We start from the raw sequence: 22,293 nt of genomic DNA, 5'->3' as shown, positions 1-22,293 counted from the left end.
GCTAACAATAAAGTAAAAATATTTATAAAGACTATAAAACATGACAGCTTCAAGTTTGTGGGCTGGATTCACTGTGCAACAACTCATTCAACCTCCAGTAGGAGTCTCTGTGACCAGTCCTTCCAGGAAGTCCCCAAACACCTGTGGGGTCCCCAGAACTCATCCCATCACAGGAGCATGCAGCCTGATGCAGAGTGCCCCAACCCAAAGATTTACAGCAGAGAATTTATTTAATCCAAAGCTAAAGGCTATGTGAAACCAGAGCTCCTTAGAATAAATGTACATTGACTCAAGTGGTGACAATGCTAATTACTCCATGGTTGTTTCAGTAAGTACCAGTTTAACTCACACCAAGTGTTAGGCTTGCCACAGCTTACTGCTGTCCTCAGGGAAGGAGGCAAAAGTTGTGTTTGATGGCAGTTCCAAAAATGCATTCACACAACCACTTCCCTTTTCAGCATGAAGGGCATTGCTAAAATAATTAATTTGTATTTTGCTGTGGGGCTCATTGGTAAGAGACATTACAGTGTCTCAGAAACGTGTATTCTTCCTCCATGTTCACATCCCCTGACTCTCTGCACAGGGTGAAAGAAATATAAATGTACTTGCTGGTTGATGTTACTGTAAAAATCCATTACTGGGGGGAAAAACAGTTTCAGAACAGGAGTCACTAACTACATAATCCCCTTATGAAACACAGCAGAGATTCTGAGTTAAGGATGCATTTTTTAATGACTGTAGGTATTTCTCCCATTTGCTCACTAATGTACTCAATGTACTCATTATAATGTGCTCCCTGTAACCTTTTTATTCAAAACAACCTTTTTGCATTTGCTACTAATAGAACATAATCATTTCCAGTCTCAAGATCCTGAGCAGAAAACTCCCACTTCTTTGAGGTTAGGGAAAAACCTAAAGCCACACACCATTATTGTATTGGTCACTGCAGACATCCATGAGGGGAAGGCTCAGGAAGGATCAGCTTTCACTGACTGCAAAGAAAAGTGAACTAACAGGATGACTCCAACAATACCTGCTGTCTCTGTAGGAACCCAGTTTACATGTATGCACATCCTGGTCTTGGCTTAGGCACACAGTTGGAATTCAATCATTCCTGTGCACAGGTATATTCCAGGTGTGTGCATGTATGGATGGATTGAGGTATTCCTAACTCAGGCACTCTCCCTATTAAAATATTATGAAATACAAGGAAACTTGTTAAATGTTAACTATTAACATCAAAATGCCCAAATTAGCTCATGGCACGATTTGCAGCAGCTACTGCTAAGAAATGAGGTTTAAAAATTTACTAAAACATTGCAGAGAGAAAAGATACCAAATTGAAACACATTTCCTGTTAGAAAATGATAGTAAAAGTGAGGATGGGAAGCTGTGCCTTTAGCTGTACATTCCTATGGACTATGGAGATTAAAACAGGAAGGCAGTGTTCAGCACTGATAGAGCTATATATATAGATATCTTCCAGGCAGATAAGGCCAGATTGCATAATGTGACAGGTAAAAAGGATGTACTTCTAACATAAGAATGGGTGTTATGTAAAATAAAAAGGAGTCCTTCCCTTCATTTGGTGTAAAATCTTATTTGTGAACTTCACTCTTTTTCAGCTCCTACTTTGCATATTTTAACTAATTTTAGTGTTGGATTAAAAGAAGACTAATCAACTTTGCAGTGCATGGAATACAAACAGAATTATACGATAATGTTTGATTTCTACATCCTCTCATTTTTCAAGCTTAACGTAAAGAGAGCTGTCAGTACATACATGAAGATATGAAAAAGAAAAAGGCGAAAATTGCATTGACCACCCAGAATGTGTCTTTGTATCCAAAGATGGACCACAATTCCAAGTCCATTAAAGGCCCAGTGGTGACAAATCAGCTGGCTTGATTCGGATGCAGTGAATTCAGCAACAGGCAATATGCCTCAGGGCATATGTAGCTACATCAGGTTTATGTATTTTGCAAGAAGACGCTTACCTGCCCATTTTTTCCCAGTTCCATTTCAACTATTGCAACAGGAGTGTTTATCTGATCAATGTGCCTCAACTGTGACTTCAGGTCCACTCGCCAGTTCACGTTTTTCAAGACATTATCCCAGCGGCTCTGATTGATCAGGCTCTCGTGGATATGAGTCCGGTGGTTCTTCCAAAATTTTGCAATGACTGCAGCCTGATCTGATGTGATGCCACCTTGTTTTTTGGTTTGGGCAGTGAGGAAAGCTTCCAGCTGATTCAAATCCATGTCTGCTGAAGCAATTGACTGTAGAAAAATAAAGAGAGCAAAAAGGAAAAGCTTGCTCAGAAACGCTCCTTAACTGAGGACAAAAAGGTCACCATCTTTAGGGTTTGACAAATACTGGATCTTAAAGGGGTTGTACAAACAAATCTTGGTTATGCAAATATCCTGACACCTCTCATTAAAACTCAATTTGCAAGTGTCCACTACTTATCCCAGATTCCTGCCCCACAACAGCTGGAGTGGAGTGGATCGGTACCAGCAATGAGCTGGAAGCACCTTTGGGAATTCAGCACTGGTATGGGATAGCAAGGAGGCTTCTCCCTGTCTCCTGGCCCTTTGCCCACTGTGCCACAGGCGTTCCCAACTGGACACTGCTACAAACACTGCGTCAGGGCTGGCTGCTGTTCCGATGGCCAGGAAACAGGAATGCTGGGACAAACAAGGCGTGCTCCTGGGCTGAAACAAGTGAAGGGACAGCCCAGCTCATTGCAACATCCACAGTTTCATCTGCCACCTCCACACCACACACAAGGAAGCAAAACTGGTAAATGCTGCACCAGTAAAGCAGGGCCTGCAGCGCTGGCCACAGCCAAGCAGCAGCAAGAGCATGACTCTTTCAAGGAAGAGTCAAAATGCAAAATGCAACTGCATTTTTTCATCTGTATTATTCTATCTGTATGGCCCCAAAAGCATTAAAAATGCAACTGCAGCTTCTTTTAGAGCATTGGTGGACTTTGTCAGGCTAAATACTTTGTGTTTTGCAGCAGAGTGGAAGGGGTCATTTACTCCCCTACCCTGTGCAGCAAAAGAAACGATTATTATTCCTAAAACCCCTTTTTTTAATACAGTTATCCAGTTTTTCCATATATTTTTTCAAAACTGATAAGCCCACAGCCTTACATTTGCATTGCCTAAGTGGCGATAGCTGCTACTATATATGGCCAAGAAGGGAGGATGGGAGGTGGAGAGAGGAAACTGTGGTCAAGTTTCCCCATCGTCATTTCAAGCAGATGCTTTCGCTTCATTTTCACACAAAATGGATGCAAGTTCTCCAAAACAAACACACCACCTCCAAGCACATGCTGACACAGGGCACAGCAAGGTGAAGTGCGGCCAGTCCTCGGGATTTGCCTCCATTTAATCTTCCTTGACATGGTACTGCTACAGCTGCACTCCCTGCATTCAGGGAAACCACAGCCTCATTCCTTTAGCCAGGGGGGCTGACATTGTGTGGCTTTGGGCTGGACACAAGCACTGGGCACTGCACATGGCTTGTCTGCAAGACTGGGCAGTGCTTATCTAGAAACTGAGGTGCTTGTATACAGAGGTTTTTTACGAGCCATGAGCTGCTTTGCCTTGCTTTCACAATAGATCAGCCGCCATCTGTTATGTGATTGAGAAAATAAATGGCAATCAACACTACGAGTAAAGCCTTGGTTGTATTAAGGTTCCAGCTTAATAGGAGCATCTGTGACTTTATTATAAAATCTGAGCTGCCTGGTGCACCATTCTGGCTTCTCTATAGGGCATTTGACATATTGGTACATATTGCTTGCATTATATTGAAAATATTTAACCTAAGAGGTAATTATCCTCTACTAACTCATTATGCTGGAAGTGAAAACAGCCCTTCTTTTCATTTTCAGAAGAAAAGCTATTCAGACTTACAGCCCTTTCCTACAGTCATGTCTTACACAAGCAGGACTGTCTACTAACAGCAGTATGGAGTATTTTCTGGTTTAATACTCTTCACATCACTACATCTGTGTTTGTGTGTTGTGTGACACCAGCTACTGCTCATGTACATCTCCTGTGTTGGCTTATGTGAATGGGGGGAGAGGAGTGGAGGTGAATCAACAAGCACAGACCCCAGCACCTTATGCAAGCCCTGTCAAGATTAAGTTCAGATGCAAACTTTCTTCCCAGTTCAGCTGTGCAGAAAATTGCCTTCTGTTTTATTGCTGTGCAGAAACCAAGAACACAAACTGTGTCCTCTGCACTGAGTGAAGGAAAGGTGTCATGGCAAAACAGCTCATCTGTATTAAATGTGAACCTGATGCAGATTCATGGCGATACCAGGTACCCCTTTTCTAGGCTTTATTTCATAACCTTCAAATATTTCACATCTGTAATCCTCCAGATTTTTTTTTAACCTCACTCTCTTCACAAAAATCCTTTTTGCAAGATGCATCAAGATTTCTGGCAGTGCCCTTCTAAGCTGATAAAAAATCACAGACACAAAGCTCCCTATTGCTGACATGTGATATAAATGTGACTTTGAAGTGTATCCAGATGAGGAAGCTTATGACCAAACTTGAAGTTTTAAGCATAAGGAACACAAAACAATATTATAGGGCATATACAGGACAGTTCGACCTGGCTGTTTGGTAAAAAATATCAAGAGATTGACAATTAGTTATGGTCTAGTGTGAGCTACATTTAAAAACTCTGCACCTTTATGTATTATAAGCACCCTGATATAGTTTGCTGCCAAAAGAGTGTCACATAAAACCAGAGGAAGGAAACCATGTATGATAATTAGCAATCATTTATACCTCCCTCATACACATGTGCACGTGTACACACAATGTGGGTGGTTTTATACTCTTAAACTTACTGTACACAGCCAAGAATCCAAAAGGTAACAAGCACACAGTATTTTGGTGGAGTATTTATCAGATAATGCATACCTTAAATAATACAGCCTTGTAATCCATCATTCAGACTAGAATCTCTCCCTTCTTGGAAATATGACTACTACTTAAAAATTCCATTATAAAAAATTAACTGGAAGTGGGTACAAACAATCAATGAGTTACATTTTGGTACAGCTGCATGAAGATATCAATTAATGGAAACATATTTTCTTTGAAATTCCTCAACAAATCCCACTGGCTATACTGGTTTTCAAATCACATAAGAACAGTAACTCATTTTAGTATTCTTTTTCATCTTAACTTGAAAACATTTCACTGCAGACAAAAAATGAAAGAACATTTAAAGTCTTTGCTGATCTTCTCTGTCTCTTGTTGCATGAACATTTACACGATTCATTCTTGAAACAAATGTAGTTCTACTCCATTGCTTATATGAAGGGACTCAGTTCAGACTTTTTTTAAGCTTGGAGAAACGTTTTAATTTATCTTGGCAAAAAAATTGTATTTCCAGTCTTACTCTGCATAGCATTACAAACAGTTCTTTCAATTACTTTTAACAATGCTCATTTATTACATAGAATATCAAATTATAGTGGATACATCTTACTGATATTTCTAAGGATTAATTTAAAACTGGAACATGAGTGGTTCTTCTGTGCTTATAACTAGAGACAGATAAAATATATCTGATTGTAAGTCTCCTTCTCATGCTATTAAACCCTAGGAGCTTCAGATGAGCATTTATCACCACCAGGACAATGACCAGCTGTTGTTCAGCTCCCACTGCCATGGTGAAGATTGTTTCACTGCTGGAATAAACAACACATGCACAGTTTAGCATCCTAACTGGAAAATTCTCAGAACTTAAAGGTATTGAAACCTGTTCTATCCATCTGCTCCTACATATGAATCACTGTCAGCATTGGTTCTAGAGTGATACATCTTATTAAAGCCAGTTACTTAGTCCAGACAGACATTAAAGTGCAGAGTAATTGCCATACCTTCAGTCACTGTACTGTTAGAGACACATCATTATGTTATAGAGACTTTATATTCTCAGCTAATTTCAGTTTTTGTTGGTAATCACAAGTAATTTACCATTTCAACATAAAAATCTTCAACTAGCAAAAAGCAGAAAAGTTCTCTAAGAATGTATAGAAACACAGCTGTTCTATGCCAGTGCAAAATGTAAATTAACTTGACTATGACTATTCACTTAAATGTCTAAGTAAAAAAAGCCTATTTCAAAACTAGAGTCTGTAAGACAACATCATTAGATATTAAGAGTTTCCTCACATTATGTATTTTGAGATTTGATAAAACACACTTTTTCTTTTCCCCCCTAGAAAGCACAGCTTATGGACAGCATGTCATATTACAAGCACACAAATCCTGCCCTCAGTGACTGGCAACACTTTCCTTTCCAGAGGCTGAGCAGATGCTTTTGAACAGCAAGAAACAGTTTTGGTCATACTGAATTCTCCTTGTGTTCTCCTTCAACACATACCCACTATGTCTTCAAATACAATTCAGCCAATAAAAATATGACTTCAAATACCATTTCCTTAATGAAACAATATTTGATAATCTGGGGAGTTTTGTATTAGCTTAATTAGATCCATCAGACATGTGCCCTGGTACACAGAACAGGAAAACAGACTTAAATTCATTATCTCTTCTGAGAAAAAAAGCCTGACAAGCATGCAATACTAGTGAGAAACAACAATTGGTAAAACCCACTGGGGAAAAAAGAATACATTTCATTCTCAGAAATAAAACATTACTTGTCAACCATCACAGAAGAGCTCTAAGAGCTGGACATGTCAGCATGTGGGGGCATTTCCTCCAGCTGACCCTCAGAATTGCAGGCTGCTGCCAGCCTGTAGCACAAAGAGATCCCAAGCTCACAGAAACAAACAATTCAGTGCCATGGACCATGCTACTGAACTCGCCTCCTCAGGCTTTTGGGAGGTGGGGTAAGAGGCTATTCCTGCATCACAGCCCTTGTCATTCATGTGCTTTTAGAAATATAACCTTGAAAGCCATTTCTCAGACCCCAGGAATGCATGCAAGGAGATGTGGAAGCAGCTGCAGACAGGAGGAACATGCCAAGGAACCCTGCTCAGCCAAACATCTTCATCACGCAAAGCCCATTCTGGGTAACACCAACGTGTATCTCTTTAATTTATCAGCCTCGGAAGAAAACCTTTTCTGGATTTGGGGGCAAGCAGGGGCTGCCTGCATGGGAAGAAAAGCAGCCCAGAACAGCACACGAGTGCTGGTGGCACTGTGCCATTTGCCAGAATCAGCTCAGCATGCTCCTCCACAAAGAGCAGCTTCTGACAGGAGGAATCCAACATCTTCCCAACCCTGTGGTTTCTGGGCCTTCCTGTGTAACTGTGTCCTAGCCAGACTCTCCCAAGGGCTGCTGAGATACCCGCCCTGTAATAAATGAGCTGTTCCCACAGATGTTCCCTGGATATAAGTCCAGAAGACTTTCCCACGTTTCTGGAGACAGTGGAGGTTTTCAGCTAGTTGGTAGGTTGTGCCTCACGAACACTGTTTATTACGGTCCAAGAGCTCTCCTGAGAACCAGAATTAAGACAAAATTAGATATACAACAGCCTGCAGTCTGTCTGCACTTGGAAATGGTGATCCATCTTTGGGGAAAAAATCCCCCAAAACTAAAGGCTTCTACACCCCCCATAAATTTCTAAGTCAGAAATCACAAGTGACCTTAATACATTTCATATTTCTACAACAAAGCAGAGAGATTTTAACTCATCTTAAGTCTTCATCTAATCCATGGGAGATCACACAAATTCTTTTATTCACATTCTATACCATGTCCCAAGATTACTTTTATTTGCCTCTTATGGAGCTGTAGTACACAGCTAAAAGCGAAATAAAACAGTTTGCTAAGAGAAAAGAGCTACCTGTGAACCATTAAGAGGTTAATAATACATAAGTTGTTTAAACCCTGTAGCTTACTTTTTTTCTAGTACGTAACAGGTCTTCTGCAACAACTGTTTTTTTATTCCAACCTTTTGATTCCTTGCCAAGGAGGCACTCACCAGGTCAACAGAAACTCAGTAGACTTGTAAATATTTTTAAATTTGACTTCTGATTTTCATTAAGCTTTACTCTTGGATGGGAAGACTCGCAACACACACCAACACAAAAATTGCTACTGCAAATGGGAAAAATGTGTGTGTGGATGATGAAGTTTCAGGCAAAATTACATCCTTCCTGTGTTCCTGATCTTATTAAGGTTGATTCCACACAGACTTGTCAACTGTGCACATGAAAGGAAAAAACTCTTTTCAATGGGTCACTTCCATGCTTCTTGACTGATTCCTCCATTTTCTCCCTCACAGTTCCCAGGCTGCCACCAAGCAGAAATCCCCCAAACCCCAACTTATTTTTTTTTTGCATACAAGCTCACCAAGCCATGTTCTCTGTTAAAATTACATTTTTTGCTTGAGAGTTCAATCACAGGGGAGTGAATACTCAGCTATTTTTGACCTAGCTTACAACTGAACACAAAAGAGATCTTAAAGCAAAACCATGTGAAGCGACCACAACACTTCTTCTCCAGCCTGCCCCTGCCATGAGTCTTTGCAGCTGCTAGAAACAATCAGTTGGAACTCACACCCCCATAAAATACCACCTTCTAAACCTATTTGCAGAAGGTGTCATTTTTCTGTGGTGTGAAGACGCATTTGATGACACAGGAGGATGAAAGGCTGATGAAAACAGGCAGCCACCAGAGAAGCCGCAACCTGAGCCGTGCTCCTGCGGTCACATCGTGCTTCCTGGAAACCTGCTGGGCTGAGCTCTAACAAGTGGCTCCCCTACTCCAGAAAACATCTTTAGCTGAAGGAAAACTGAGAACCATCAGGATTTCTCAGTCTGGACCTACTCTGTCTAGGCTTTACAGCACTTACAAAACAAGAATAAACAATAGTAACAACAACAGAACAAGCCCACGCATGGATAACATCAGTCATAGGTAGATCTCCAAACGATGCCTGCAGACTCAGATTATGAGTAGATACTAAAAGCTTGGATTTTGAGCAATAAACATAAAAAAAAAGCACCAGCCCTTCCTTCCTGAGTAAGTTTTCAAACCACTTGTATTATTTAAAATAGAAAGAGGAAGAGTTATACAAGAAAAAAGGCAATGGAAAGTGCTTTTCAGTGCTTCTCAGAGAGCACAGATAGGTTGGACAGGCTGGAGGGAGATAAAACATGGAAAAATAAGGAAATGTTCTATTAATAGCAGATATACTTGCAACTGAAAGGGTGAAATAGGAAGATTAAAAATATAAACATATTGAAATTAAAAATACAAATATAAATTGTCCAACCTGACCTGTACTCTACTGAATTGCAGCAAAGAAAAAAAATCCCAAACTTTGCCATCAGTTTTCTCCCCACTCAAGTCCAATTCTTTGCTGTGGTTTATAAAGCATTTTGCCACTTAGGGTGGAGGCAAAGAAATGTCACATTTCCAGTAGTTCTTAAACATGCAACCGTATTACAGACAAGTTTGAGAGGTTCAACCTCTTTCAAAATGATTGTGCACGCACATGTGCTCCCTGAACTCTGCTTCAGCAGAAGGGAGCTGCTTTCTTGGAGAACACACACATCTTCAGATGTTACATTATTCAGTCTAAAATGGTTTCTTCTTCAGTCCTCCTGAAGCAGCTGGATTCAGAAGCAAGAACCCTCAACAGACAAAAGCCATTTAATGCACAACTCCTAAAGACAGAGCGGAAAATAAAAGGCAGAAAGAAATCCAGGTAGGACAGAAAATACCAGATGGTAAATAATAAAAAAAAAAAAAAAAAAATCAAGGGAGGGAGTGAAAGCAGGAAAAGAGAGACAGACACAGTGACAGTCCTGGAACTGGTGACATGGCCGGTCGTTCCCTTCAGAGACCACGTGCTCAGCCTTTTCCTCTCCTCCCCTGTTCTCTTACAATAAAAGAGATCTGTGTTTACCAGGTTTCTACAATCATTCCGAGAAAATTAGTTGCCCCTGCAGACTACTGCTTCATATTCAATCTCATTTCACTTCGAAGAGTTAAAAATAGCAGCTGGAGCAGTTCACATTTTGAAGACATGGAAAAAAAAAGTTGTAGCCCTACCCTGAGTGCAGTAATGGTGCAGACATTAGCAGAGCTTATTGGAGCTTTGCAAGCAGTGATCCTGTGAGTGAAATCAGCATAAACTTGCTTTATTATGAACCAAGCACAGAAACAGAGTTAGTATCATGAATTAAATTTCCACTTTTACTCAGAGTACCTTGATTTTCTGCATCTTAAAAGTTAATGGTTAACTCAGCTAATTTGTCCCTTGGCTTGCATTTGGACATAAAGCAGAGATGCTCCAGCAGTGAAAAACATGAACTACCTGATTCTCATCCCTCCAGTGTTGCCATCTACTCACTCCCTTTTAGAGCCAAATTCTGACTCCAGTCTCTGCTTTCCTTCTTTCCCAGCACTGTTGTGTATTGCCTGTAATGACCACTCTGAGCAGCAGCTGGAGTCCCATTTCCTATGTGGAAGGAGAAGGATTTCTGCACTCCCAGCCCAGGCTGGGAACACATCCCTGCCTCAGCCCATAACCCTGCAGGTATGTTCCAGAGCAGCAAGGAAAGGAGACAAGCTTACAGACTACACTGCTCCACAGGAAGCAAGCAACAGTGCTCTGCCATCTGGTCCTTCATCACCTATTTTGACAACTCATGTTACACACTGACAGAGCTGACAGGTGAGAGGGAAGCTTCCATTCTCAGGATCCCAGCCACCGGGGCTTCCTTTCAGCACAGGGAAAATGGTTTTCCCTCCTGTCAGCTCAGTGAAACATAAAACATGTTCCCCAAACCAGCAGCAACCACGGTGGCTGTGAACAGCTGAGACTCTGTGAGGAGAAAGGAGCAGCAGGTCAAACTCTTCAGCATAGGATTCACAACTGTAAAGCTCCCTCTAAATCTAATCTCTCACTTTCCCATAAAGACTTAGTTGCCATTCCCTGTATCAAAAATTATCTTTGCACTAAATGTAATTAACATCTGGGGAGGAAAAAAGCTAAATACATGATGAAACAGCTAAGACATCAACCAAAGCATTCTCCAACAGAATCCCATTAAATATTAACGACTGCTTTGATTATCCCAGAGAGGGTGGTTTTCTCTATCAGGTTGGGCTGCTGAAGTCATCTATCAGTAGAGCTGGCCAAGCCATCAGGTTTTCCCAAGCTTGCAGGAACTCCTCAACAGCCCTGTGCCTCCACAGGCCACATGCTCTGCTGCACACACACCACTGTGGTTGGCAGAGCTTGCAGGGACACCGCCAGTGAAGACTGCTTGGTGCTGAAAATCTGCTTTTAGATTTCACATTTTTAGGCCTCAACTGCTAGAAACTTCAGCACTCAATTGCTCCAACACACTGCAACCCATGGCATCAAAAAGAATTCAATTAATTTTTCCTGCGCTTTTCCTTTGTCTTTTAGTCAAATTGGAGGCTACTCATATTCAATAAACTCCCTGCCATTTGTCCACATGAACTGGACAATTTCATTAGAGCTTTCTGTTCATTATGAGAGTTTTATAGATTTCCTGACATGCCATAAAATGAACAAACCCACTCTCCTTGCCAAGCAAATGTAAATCATAAATGTACCATTTTTTCTTTGACAGAACAAGGGAGTTACAAATATTTTTCTCACTTCAAAAAAAGGTAAAAATTAAGCTAAATGAAAAAATAAAAAAGAAATCAGAATCACAACTAGTCCAAATGCATAAAATGTTTCTGCCATGTGTGACTGTGTAAAACTGAAAGGTACTTACACAAACAGCTTATCAGAAGAGAATAAAAACTACTCTTGAACCAGAAATGGCAAAAAGAGTCTGAGAGAACAGCACATCTGACGTGACAGTCTGAGGAGAGACAACAAAGCCGTGTGTAAATGTCAGACAAAGAGGAAAAATGTCTGTTGATTACTTGCCTTTCACACAGATACTACTTCAGTGTCTGCATGTATCTTCAAAACATATTTCATAATCCTGGCATCATAGTTCAGAGAGACTGCGAAGAAAGGAAAGGAAAAACTACCCACAAAGCCGAGGTGGAAATCTTTTGGCAGAGATCCCAAAACATCTCAACCAGAAAAAAAATCTAACCATATTTGGAAAAAACCCCACAGAATTCACTCAAACTATATTTATATTGCCACTTTTTATTGTTAGGGAAGAGAGAGAGATGTGAAAAAACATGCTTTTGGAAACATATTAACATATGCAAAATGACATGATTACAAAAATATTTTTAAAGTAGTTAGAAAAACACTTAAAGCTAAGAACTCTTTGGACAAGTTGGCTATTATTTCACATTTTCTCTGAATAGTATATTTTATGACTTGTTTTCATGAGACTGTTGCAGTCTATTTTTACTTGCATGAAATCAGTATAAACCAGCATTGTAAAGAGGTAAATGTAGAATAGGCCAAAGAAATAGAAGGATAAAAAAACATGTATTCCAAGATCACTGTCACCTTTAGAAATGAAACTTGCAGTCCTCAAGCGCAGCAGATAAACAGATACTGAACTCCACTGGGAACTGAGAACGAGTCCCAGGCTTGCTATACAATGCTAAAACTACCAACTTTATAAAAGATAGAATACTCTGAATTAGATCTTGGGCTATCAGCCAGAACCAGGTGGTCATGCACTGTAAACAAAGTAAAAGGCAAGTCCCACTTACTTCGTTCAAACAGTCCAGTTTTTAAATCATTGGGTGGATAAAGAAAGTAAAGGAAGATTTGGTTTCCTCATACATCACTAGTAAATAGAATGGTACACAGTTATGGAAAACTACTGTGCTTAAGCTTCAGGTATTCAGAATACAAAACAAAAATGCCTTCCCCTCAAAACAAACAAACAAAACCCCCCACTGCCAAAACAAAACAAACCCAACAAAAACCAACCAACCAACCAAAGCCCACAGACCAACCAAGCCAGTTTGGTTTTCCTAATAATGAACCCTTAATCCTTCACAATGGAGGCCACCAGTGTTCCATTCAGTTTTTACTTACTGCAAAAATTAAATCCTTTTTTTAAAAAGTCATAGTGTAAAAGCATACATTTATAATGAAAATGATACAATTAAAAATCAGGCATTTTAGGCCCTGCATTTAAATAAAGTCACTTAATTCTCCTTGTTATAAAATAAATCATCCTCCATGGATGACCTTGGAAGGCTCCAAGGAAGCTGCAGCTAATCCTGCCTACCCAGGGAGGCTCCTGGGGAAACACACAGGAGCCACTCAGCAGCTCAAGCTGTCAGATGTTCTTACCTGACAACTTCTGTCCCACTGGCTTTAAGGACTAGAACATCAAGGAAAAAAAGACTTCATGCAACAATTGCAGTGCCTGGTATTTTGTGCCACTAAAGCCTTCTCTTTTCTTTTTAATTAAATAAACTATGGAAAAAACAAATGTCATCCAAACATTGAAGAATTCAGGCTCCATCATATTTGGTCACCAGACTGGAAGAAATCCAGAGCACAAGCTTCAAAATGGAATAACTCTAACCACACAAGTAGATTCTAGCCATACCATACTAAATTTTTGGTCTTTGTCTGCATTTTTTTCTTTTTCATAAGTTGTTGGATATACTGCATCCAGTTGCTACATACTAGCACAGTCAAAAATTGAAATTACATCATGCCAAGATTATAGCTAAGTGTTACAAGGAATGAAAAATTTCAGATGTTCAGCTTGTAAAAAGGTTGAGTTGTAAGTGCCATCCAAATTTCCTTTTCATACACTAGCTGTGAACTTCCCTGGCTCAAGTGTGTACCACAGCTCCTGCATCTTTGATAGGGTGTTATTCCATATGTTAACCACTCTTTCTGTTGAGACAGAAAGATGGAAGGAAGGAAGGAAGGAAGGAAGGAAGGAAGGAAGGAAGGAAGGAAGGAAGGAAGGAAGGAAGGAAGGAAGGAAGGAAGGAAGGAAGGAAGGAAGGAAGGAAGGAAGGAAGGAAGGAAGGAAGGAAGGAAGGAAGGAAGGAAGGAAGGAAGGAAGGAAGGAAGGAAGGAAGGAAGGAAGGAAGGAAGGAAGGAAGGAAGGAAGGAAGGAAGGAAGGAAGGAAGGAAGGAAGGAAGGAAGGAAGGAAGGAAGGAAGGAAGGAAGGAAGGAAGGAAGGAAGGAAGGAAGGAAGGAAGGAAGGAAGGAAGGAAGGAAGGAAGGAAGGAAGGAAGGAAGGAAGGAAGGAAGGAAGGAAGGAAGGAAGGAAGGAAGGAAGGAAGGAAGGAAGGAAGGAAGGAAGGAAGGAAGGAAGGAAGGAAGGAAGGAAGGAAGGAAGGAAGGAAGGAAGGAAGGAAGGAAGGAAGGAAGGAAGGAAGGAAGGAAGGAAGGAAGGAAGGAAGGAAGGAAGGAAGGAAGGAAGGAAGGAAGGAAGGAAGGAAGGAAGGAAGGAAGGAAGGAAGGAAGGAAGGAAGGAAGGAAGGAAGGAAGGAAGGAAGGAAGGAAGGAAGGAAGGAAGGAAGGAAGGAAGGAAGGAAGGAAGGAAGGAAGGAAGGAAGGAAGGAAGGAAGGAAGGAAGGAAGGAAGGAAGGAAGGAAGGAAGGAAGGAAGGAAGGAAGGAAGGAAGGAAGGAAGGAAGGAAGGAAGGAAGGAAGGAAGGAAGGAAGGAAGGAAGGAAGGAAGGAAGGAAGGAAGGAAGGAAGGAAGGAAGGAAGGAAGGAAGGAAGGAAGGAAGGAAGGAAGGAAGGAAGGAAGGAAGGAAGGAAGGAAGGAAGGAAGGAAGGAAGGAAGGAAGGAAGGAAGGAAGGAAGGAAGGAAGGAAGGAAGGAAGGAAGGAAGGAAGGAAGTCTATTATCTGCTCAGCTGTGTGGCAGCCTCACGAGATCAGTAAGGTTGAAATTAATATTTTTACTTCACTGACAACATCAGTTGGCTCCTGGAGCAAGCAAGAACTAATCTTCCTTCACACCAGTTGTAAGAGACACCATTTTTAGAGTATCATATAATAAAGAATATAATTCCTGCATGAAGTCTTTCCTTTCCTTTTAGTCTTTCTCTATGTATCAAATTGAAGACGAGACAACTCAAGTTCTCCCCTTTTCAGAGTTCACATTTAAAACAGGAAAGACAACTCATAGTAGTTCAGAAAATCACCAGCGCTGAGATGATGGCACTGCACTTCACTACCCTCTTCAGCATCTCCCACACACTTTGGGGAATAGGGAATGGAGCCTTAGTGTTACTGAAATAAAGGCATGAGACAACATGTGAAGCCTAAGGGAGTCCTTCTCCCTTTTCAAATATATTCCATACAGCATGTGTTTGATGAATACTAATTAAGTACAGCAGAAGCATTTAATTTGAAATAATGATCTTCAAAGGCAAGATCTGACTCCCTGTTCTTCAAGCAGAGTAGACTCTGGTTAAGGTCAAGAGAAACACCATGGGGATCAGGTTGGACTAATGAATTTCAGCATAATCAATGCACTTCCCTTTCTGTGCATGACTGTATATACAGAATATGCTGATCACAGACACACACACATGTATGTGTAACTTATGTAATCACACATGTAGGGTTTGGGGGGGGTTTTTTGAGAAATGTTGTCATTATTGGCGAAGATGCTACTTACTTGCAGAAGTCCTACAAATGCAACAAAACTAAACCACACATTTGGATGGGAAAGTGGAAATCAGCAGGACATGAAGCACTGCCACCACCAGGGAATCCAACTTTCTCAGTAGCACGCTGTTCTGGAAGTCCATTAACTGGCATTTAGCAAATTTAAAACACAGTAGGGCATTCTAAAATCAAGAGGTAGTGCAGAGACATTATACACGAGAAGAGCCAGTACTGACCTGCCTGCTCTAGACACACATAGGTAGCACCAACCTCCACAACTGGGACAAAGCAACCAGATCTCTGCTTGCAGAGATATAATCAACACTGTAATTAGGGGGGAGAGAGAGACAGAGAGAGATTTGCTTGTTGTTTGGGCAATACAGAGTCTACCACACCTATTAGAGATTAGTGACGCAGGTTTGATGACGTTTTTTTCATTTACCACTTTTCCGTAGCTAACCTTAAAAAAAAAAAAGCACCACAAAAGGTCAGGTAAACCATTAAACTTCAGGTAAGCCATTTCCACAGAGGTGGCACAGTTACAGCACAGCAGCACTTCACAGTCCCAAATGAAACAGGCCTTTCTGCCTCACATGTGAGTTACAGAAAATACCACTCATGAATGACGTCGTAATGGTGGGAGCCCTTCTGTTTCTGTCTGCCTTGAGGATGGATTTGCAGTTGTAGTTGAGGTTTGTAATGTACAGACTCCTTGTTCACACCCTGTTGTTTAAACAATGGTCCAGTTCATGGAGATCATCACCTCCAAATCCCACAGCCACCAGCAATAACACCACCTCCTACACATCTCCTCAGGAATCACAGTGAAAACAACACTGCAAATGTGAGAGGCTTTAACAACACAAACCCCAACTTTTGCAACTTGAGAAATCACAAAAAAGTCATTTAAAAAATCCCTAATGATGCAGGTACATTGTTCCTTCTAGCTGACATACCTAAGCAACAAATTACTGCTCCAGGTGGTGGAGCACTGATCTTATCACTCCTGGCAATGTTCTTCAACCCTGTCACGTTCTGCACCCAACCTTCCTCTCCACTTCATTGTTCTCAAGTATTTTCCCCCACCACTTTATGTGAGCTGCCAGCTGTGCCAGTCCTCTCGTGAAGCAACCACAAGTACACCAACCTAAAAGCTAAAATAAGTCCCATTAAAAGCAGTAAGAATGCTTTGGGATAGTGCCCATGCACATTTTCACCACTGCAATACAGTAGGTGCTAGTTCCAGTAAACATTACATTTTCTACCCTCCTAAGACAGTGCTGAAAATGGGGGAAAAAATAAAAAAAAGAAGCAGTAACTGTTGGATTAGAGTTTATAAGAGAAAATGTATGCTGCAACACCAGACACCTGGGAGCTGGTAACTGAGCTGTGTTCAGATTAGTGAGCTACCTAATAGTGGTGTTTTGCTAAATTAAAAAAAAAAAAAAGGCTAGGATTTTTATTTAGTTGTTCCAGGCAAACATCAATTCAGATAATAATAATTTTTTCATGTATGTCCTATTATAACACTATAGACATTCCCTCCCTCCCAAAATTCTGTGCAAAGTTATTAATACACTTTCACCTAGCCCAGTAACAGATACAATTATTCAGAGTAAGCCCAGTCATTCACGGAGTGAAAAGTATAACACTACACAAGACATTTTTTGGGTAAAAAGCAGCTTACAGAGACACAGAACTTGTTTTCTTTTTCCTGAATCAGGAAGAATGAGCTTGCTTACAAGATTATCTTTTTAGTTAGTAGACACAGGCACAATTGCAAATCTAAGTGGCAGAAAGTAAGCAATCTCTCCTATTAGCTCTTCCAAAATTATTTTATCTCAGTCTTCAGACTGAAGTTGTTCTCACTCTCAGCCTTCCAGAAGCTTGGACAACTGCAAAGTGCTCCACAGTTCATGACCCAGCCCACATATTTGAGGAATCACAAGGTATCCGAGGAGAGGGAAGAAGGCAACTCTTTTCCCTTATTAGAAAATTCAAGACGTCATTTATTTCCCACCAGTTAGCCCAAATTGTCAGCAGAAATGTTCCTGCTAGCAGAAATCCTGCTGAAGATGCAAAGGCCTTTATCCTCCACAGCCGAGTGAACCTTACAACTGTTCTTCTACTCTGACTTTTCCTGTAAGGGCAGATCCCTGTGCTGAAGATCAAGTAGTCTCTTCCTTCTCAAACAGGGGTAAAAATGCTTTGGAAACCCCTCTTGAGGTCACAACAGCACCTTCATAGGGCAAGGGCTGCAGGAGGGTGACACCCTAGCAGGAGGGTGACAGTCTTTAAGGACAACACACTTTATATGCTGCATATCAAGCCCTTGGTTCCCACATACTATTTATATAGTCTGATTAATATTTTACCATTCACATACCAGGATATTTATTACAGATGGTAACTTCCTCAGTACTTGTAAAAAAAAAACCAAACAAACCAAAACAGCTTATAAATCAAATATAATATAATATTTCTACTCCTCATGCTGAATTTTTTATTATTATTTAGCCTATGTAAAGTCTGTTCCAAAGCAGAAGAGTGAAGGAAGACACTTTAAACCCAGCAGCAAAGGATCCCGTTCAATAAATGCAAGGGCTTACTGCCACCAAAAGGAAAACAGTGGGATTACTCCACATGGAAAGGAACTATCACCAGCGGTCTAATACTGTAAATTAAACTTATGTAAGAAGCAGACATATTTGATGTTTTAAACCAGATAACCTTTGAAAAACCCAAAAAAGCTGGGGGGTGAGAATTTGCAAAAGTTGATCTCCCCTAGTTTCTCAGTGTTTTGCAGCCTTAAGGAACAGAAGGCTGGGAAGGATGAAGGCAGAGGGCAAAACACAATTTACACAACAACATTGAAATTGCATGGTTCTCCAGGGCCAGCCATCCTAGGGCTTTGTTCTGCCTTCCAAGACATTCCACAGAAAAAATCAGATTTTTTTTTAAGTAAATGTAATAAAGAAACATGATTTCATGACAAAATAAATTTGGCATTTTAGGATCAGCTGATCCACGCATATTCCGTAGATCGACGGGCAACAAAGGAAACAGCTGTAAGAAGTACACCATAATGACATCTTTTAGAAGCATAAACCCAGGATTACTCTCTATATAATCCAGGGGGAAAAAAATTAAATATTTTATTGCTGCAGTAAATATTATAGACTTTTGTGGCACTTATTCATCTCCATGCTTTGCACAGGTGGAATGCAGAAATGTATTGGAAAGTCCTTCACCTTATTTTATGCTCAGCTCCAGTGACAGCAAGAGGCTGATTTATGGTCCAGATCCATGTTTACTGCTCAGAAGACATGAACTACTACAGCAGTTAAGTCACAAGGGCAATGAATCTCTCTGCTTCCAGACTTTCTATTGCTCTCCTGCTGTTTGCTCCCCTTCCTTCACCACCCAGAGGAGGAAGGAAAAAAATAAGACCACAAAAAGATAACAAAGACGTATTTTTCCCCAGCTTCTGTAATTTTAATAATACAGATTTTTCACAATTAATTATCAAAACTGGAATAAATATGCTCAGAAATTAATATGGCAATTGCCAAGGAAGGGAACAGGCAAATCTTGCAGTAAGTTTTGCTTCTTCAGGTGCCGAGGAGACACCAGCACCTAAGAGCTGTGTCCAAAGACCAAGATGTTGTAAGCACAGAGGATCACTTTTGAAGTTTGCTGCTATCAGCAAACACAGTGTGACACAAAAACCCTCCAGGTTTCAAGTCAGGGAGATACTAAAACAGGAAGACAAGTTTAAGCCTCCCTACTTCCAAAGCACAGTCCTAATATCAAACTTTCCCCCCCAAAACTGGCAGGTGTGAAGGAAACAGGGACCTCCAGAACGACCAGAAGGCCAAGCAGTTCTTTTAGGATGCTCTAGAGCAGAGATCCTAAAAGTATCCATGGTACTTAGGTATCACTTCCTTTAGGTTACCCACTAGAAATAAGCCCCGCAAAATCCACACACACTCAACATGAAGCTGCACCTGCACAAAGCAGTTTGCTTAGCCCAAAACTCCAGCTGTAAAGCTGCACTACACAAACTTGAGGTATTTCACAGAAATTTCTCCCATCAGAAGATGAAAGGCAGCCATGGAGACCATGAGACACTCCCTGATAACAGTGAGATGTTAATTTATGTTGGAAGGTGTGAGTGACCTCAAAGACCACAAGTGCTGCCAGTTTTGGCTCTTAAAGCAGCACGCAGAGAATGTGATGCCCTCTCCCCAACAGAACCTCATCCTCCTAAGCTCTGTGCCTGTTGTACAACAGTGGGTGAATGCCCACAAAACTTCAATCCCCTTGTGTCTTGTGGGGCCTGAATTAACATCATATTCAGCGTGTGACATCTCAATGGTGCTTGAATGAAAGTTGTATTTGAGAGGAGGGAAAGAAAAAAGCCCACAGACAAAACCAGAGAGCCCTACAAGAATCAGTCTTTGTGATCCAGCTTTCATTGCAGGCTTTACAGGGCATCATATGAATCTGATCATTAAATAAACAACAGAATCTTCATAAAAGCAGAAAGCAAGTGAGATCATCCTCATCAAATTCCGAATCTCTCAATTATATTTAAAACTACCGACCAGGTTTATAAATCTGGTCAAACAGCCTTGGGTTCACCCACAAGGTGGCAGTGGCCATCCAAGGTTTTAATACCTGGATGCTCCCTGAGCCACATGGAGCTGCCGGGAGCTACACTACGCTTTTCACTGTGAAGAAAAGCCACCAAAACGCTCCATTACGGGGAAAAAGATCTTCTCCCTTACACATAAAGCAAAATCTGTTGATTAAGTAAAATGGCTTGCTTCATCATTAGATGTGCTTTCCCCCAAACACTAATTTTTTACAAGGAAATTGCAGTTCTTCTCAGAATGTAATAGGTATTTATTTCCAGGTCGCCTTTCCCCCTGCTCCTGCTCCGGAGGAGTGGCCAGAGAGCCCGAGGCACAGAATAACAGAATGAGATGAGCCGGAAGAGAACCACAAGGATCATCGAGTCCAACTCCCGGTCCTGCACAGAACACCCCAAGGGTCACACCCTGTGCCCGAGAGCATTGTCCAAACGCTTCTTGAGCTCTCTCAGGCTTGGTGCTGTGACCACTGCCCTGGGGAGCCTGTTCAGTGCCCAAGCACCCTCTGGGTGAAAAACTTTTTCCTAAACGTCTCCTGACTCAGCTTCAGGCCATTCCCTCGGGTCCTGTCCCGCCCGTTCCCCGCACCGGGCTGTGCCCGCTCGGGGATGGAGCCGGAGGTGTCACCGCGGACCGGACCGGACCGGGCCGGGCCGGGCCAGGCAGGGCAGGGCCCGGGGTCCTGCTGCAGCAGCACCCGCGGCTGCGGCGGCACGCAGAGCCCCGCCGAGCAGGGGATGCCGGACGCCCGGCGGGAAGAAGGCTGATGGAGCGGCTTCCCCCTGACCGCCGCCCCCTCCCCCCGCAGCGCCCCGGGCCCGCGCCGCGGTACCTGGAGGAGGCCGCCCATCTTGGCGCGCAGAGCGCGGAACTCCTCCGGCGGCGCCTCGGGGTAGAGCTGGCCGCGCAGCAGCTCCTCGGTGATGTCGGCGTTGCCGTGGAAGGCGGCCTGGGCGATGCCGCTCAGCAGCGCGCTCAGCGGCCTGGAGCCCTCGGGCGGCGGCGGCTCGGGCGCCGCCATCGCGGGCAGGGCGTATCCGGGCTACGGCGGCCGCGCGGGGACAGTCCCCGCCGCAGAGCGCGCGGCGCCTTCCCGCAGGGTTGAGCGGGATCGTGCTCCCAGCGGACCGGCTGTGGCCACCCAACCCCACTTGTGGCCACCCAACCCCGCTTGTGGCCACCCAAGCCCGCTCCCGGCAGCGCGGAGAGCACCGGCCCGAGCAGCCACACGCAGTTTATCGAAGGCAGATCTACGGGCACGTACCACCGAGTCAGTGTACACTGAACCTGGTACTCGCTGAACGGTCCCCGGCGATTTCATGGAATAGGTGAAAGGTGTCTCGTTGAAGAAGTAAAGAAACACCTCCCAACCAAGCCCCAACTACATTAATCAGAACCCAACAGCAACCACCTGACTGGGTACAATAAATCTCTGCTTTTCGAACTGTTTTTTTCACGAAAAATACTCCATTTCACTACTCACATACTTCAAGGAAACTTCCACAGGCTCGGCCCTCTATCCTTTGCTGAAAGATCCAGAGTTGACCACAAAACACGGGCCAGTTAAAACAAAGGTACTAATAAAGATCAAGTGTTTTCTCTGTGCACTATTTGATACAGATTTCAATATAAAAAAGCATTAAACCGGTCTGCATATACAAACATATTCTGTCACAAAAGAGACGGTGGGCTCTCAAAAGTGGTGCCTACAGAGTTTTCTTCTGCTAATACTACAGTGGTATTATTTACCTCCCGATTTCAATCATTTAAACCCTTCACAGCTGCACTCTTTTTTATGACATAAAAGAAAAATCACGCTGTCAGAAAGAGAAAACATGAGTTTATGATCAACTTGACCTGTTCTGCCTTGTTCTCTCTTCTGTTCTGTAGGTAGAGAACAGGCAAAGAACAAGCTGTCCTTGCGTGGGGGGCAGCACAAAGTACCTCTTGAAACTAGAAGTACAGGAAGAATTAACAGTAAACACATCTAAAAGTTTCTTCCACTGTCTCCATTCATTTGGACAGTGTTTTAAATGTCTTCTTTAGCCAGTGGTATTTGGATTAAA

At 42.1% G+C, this 22,293-nt stretch overlaps 2 protein-coding genes and 1 long non-coding RNA gene across 4 annotated transcripts in view; 1 reads left to right on the top strand and 2 right to left on the bottom strand.

The window, feature by feature from the left end:
• The window catches only part of B3GNT2 (UDP-GlcNAc:betaGal beta-1,3-N-acetylglucosaminyltransferase 2), a 74,306-nt gene extending 72,287 nt beyond the window's left edge, over nucleotides 1-2,019 (bottom strand). The window contains exon 1 of the mRNA XM_032103494.1: nucleotides 1,998-2,019. The gene's annotated coding sequence lies outside the window, so the exon portion shown is untranslated. The remainder of the gene's footprint in view (nucleotides 1-1,997) is intronic.
• COMMD1 (copper metabolism domain containing 1) overlaps nucleotides 1-21,268 on the bottom strand; it is a 62,622-nt gene extending 41,354 nt beyond the window's left edge. The window contains exons 1-2 of one of the 2 annotated variants that reach the window (XM_032103498.1): nucleotides 21,060-21,268; nucleotides 1,998-2,279 (exon numbers count right to left, since the gene is read on the bottom strand). In XM_032103498.1, coding sequence (XP_031959389.1) covers nucleotides 1,998-2,279; nucleotides 21,060-21,248 — 471 coding nt within the window. In that variant the 5' untranslated portion in view covers nucleotides 21,249-21,268. Of the gene's footprint in view, nucleotides 1-1,997; nucleotides 2,280-2,514; nucleotides 2,600-21,059 lie in introns of those variants that run through there. The other variant, XM_032103499.1, reaches the window with a different exon arrangement.
• Nucleotides 3,279-6,456, top strand: LOC116441508. Its single transcript, XR_004239097.1, has 4 exons — nucleotides 3,279-3,360; nucleotides 4,228-4,337; nucleotides 5,640-5,785; nucleotides 6,262-6,456. It is a non-coding gene; the product is annotated as an uncharacterized LOC116441508 (long non-coding RNA).
• Nucleotides 21,269-22,293: the final 1,025 nt, after the last annotated feature.

Source organism: Corvus moneduloides, chromosome 3 (genome assembly GCF_009650955.1).
Source record: "Corvus moneduloides isolate bCorMon1 chromosome 3, bCorMon1.pri, whole genome shotgun sequence".
Taxonomy (NCBI): Eukaryota; Metazoa; Chordata; class Aves; order Passeriformes; family Corvidae; genus Corvus; species Corvus moneduloides.
Note: the sequence above shows the minus strand (reverse complement) of the source record. Positions and strands in the feature narration are given on the sequence as shown.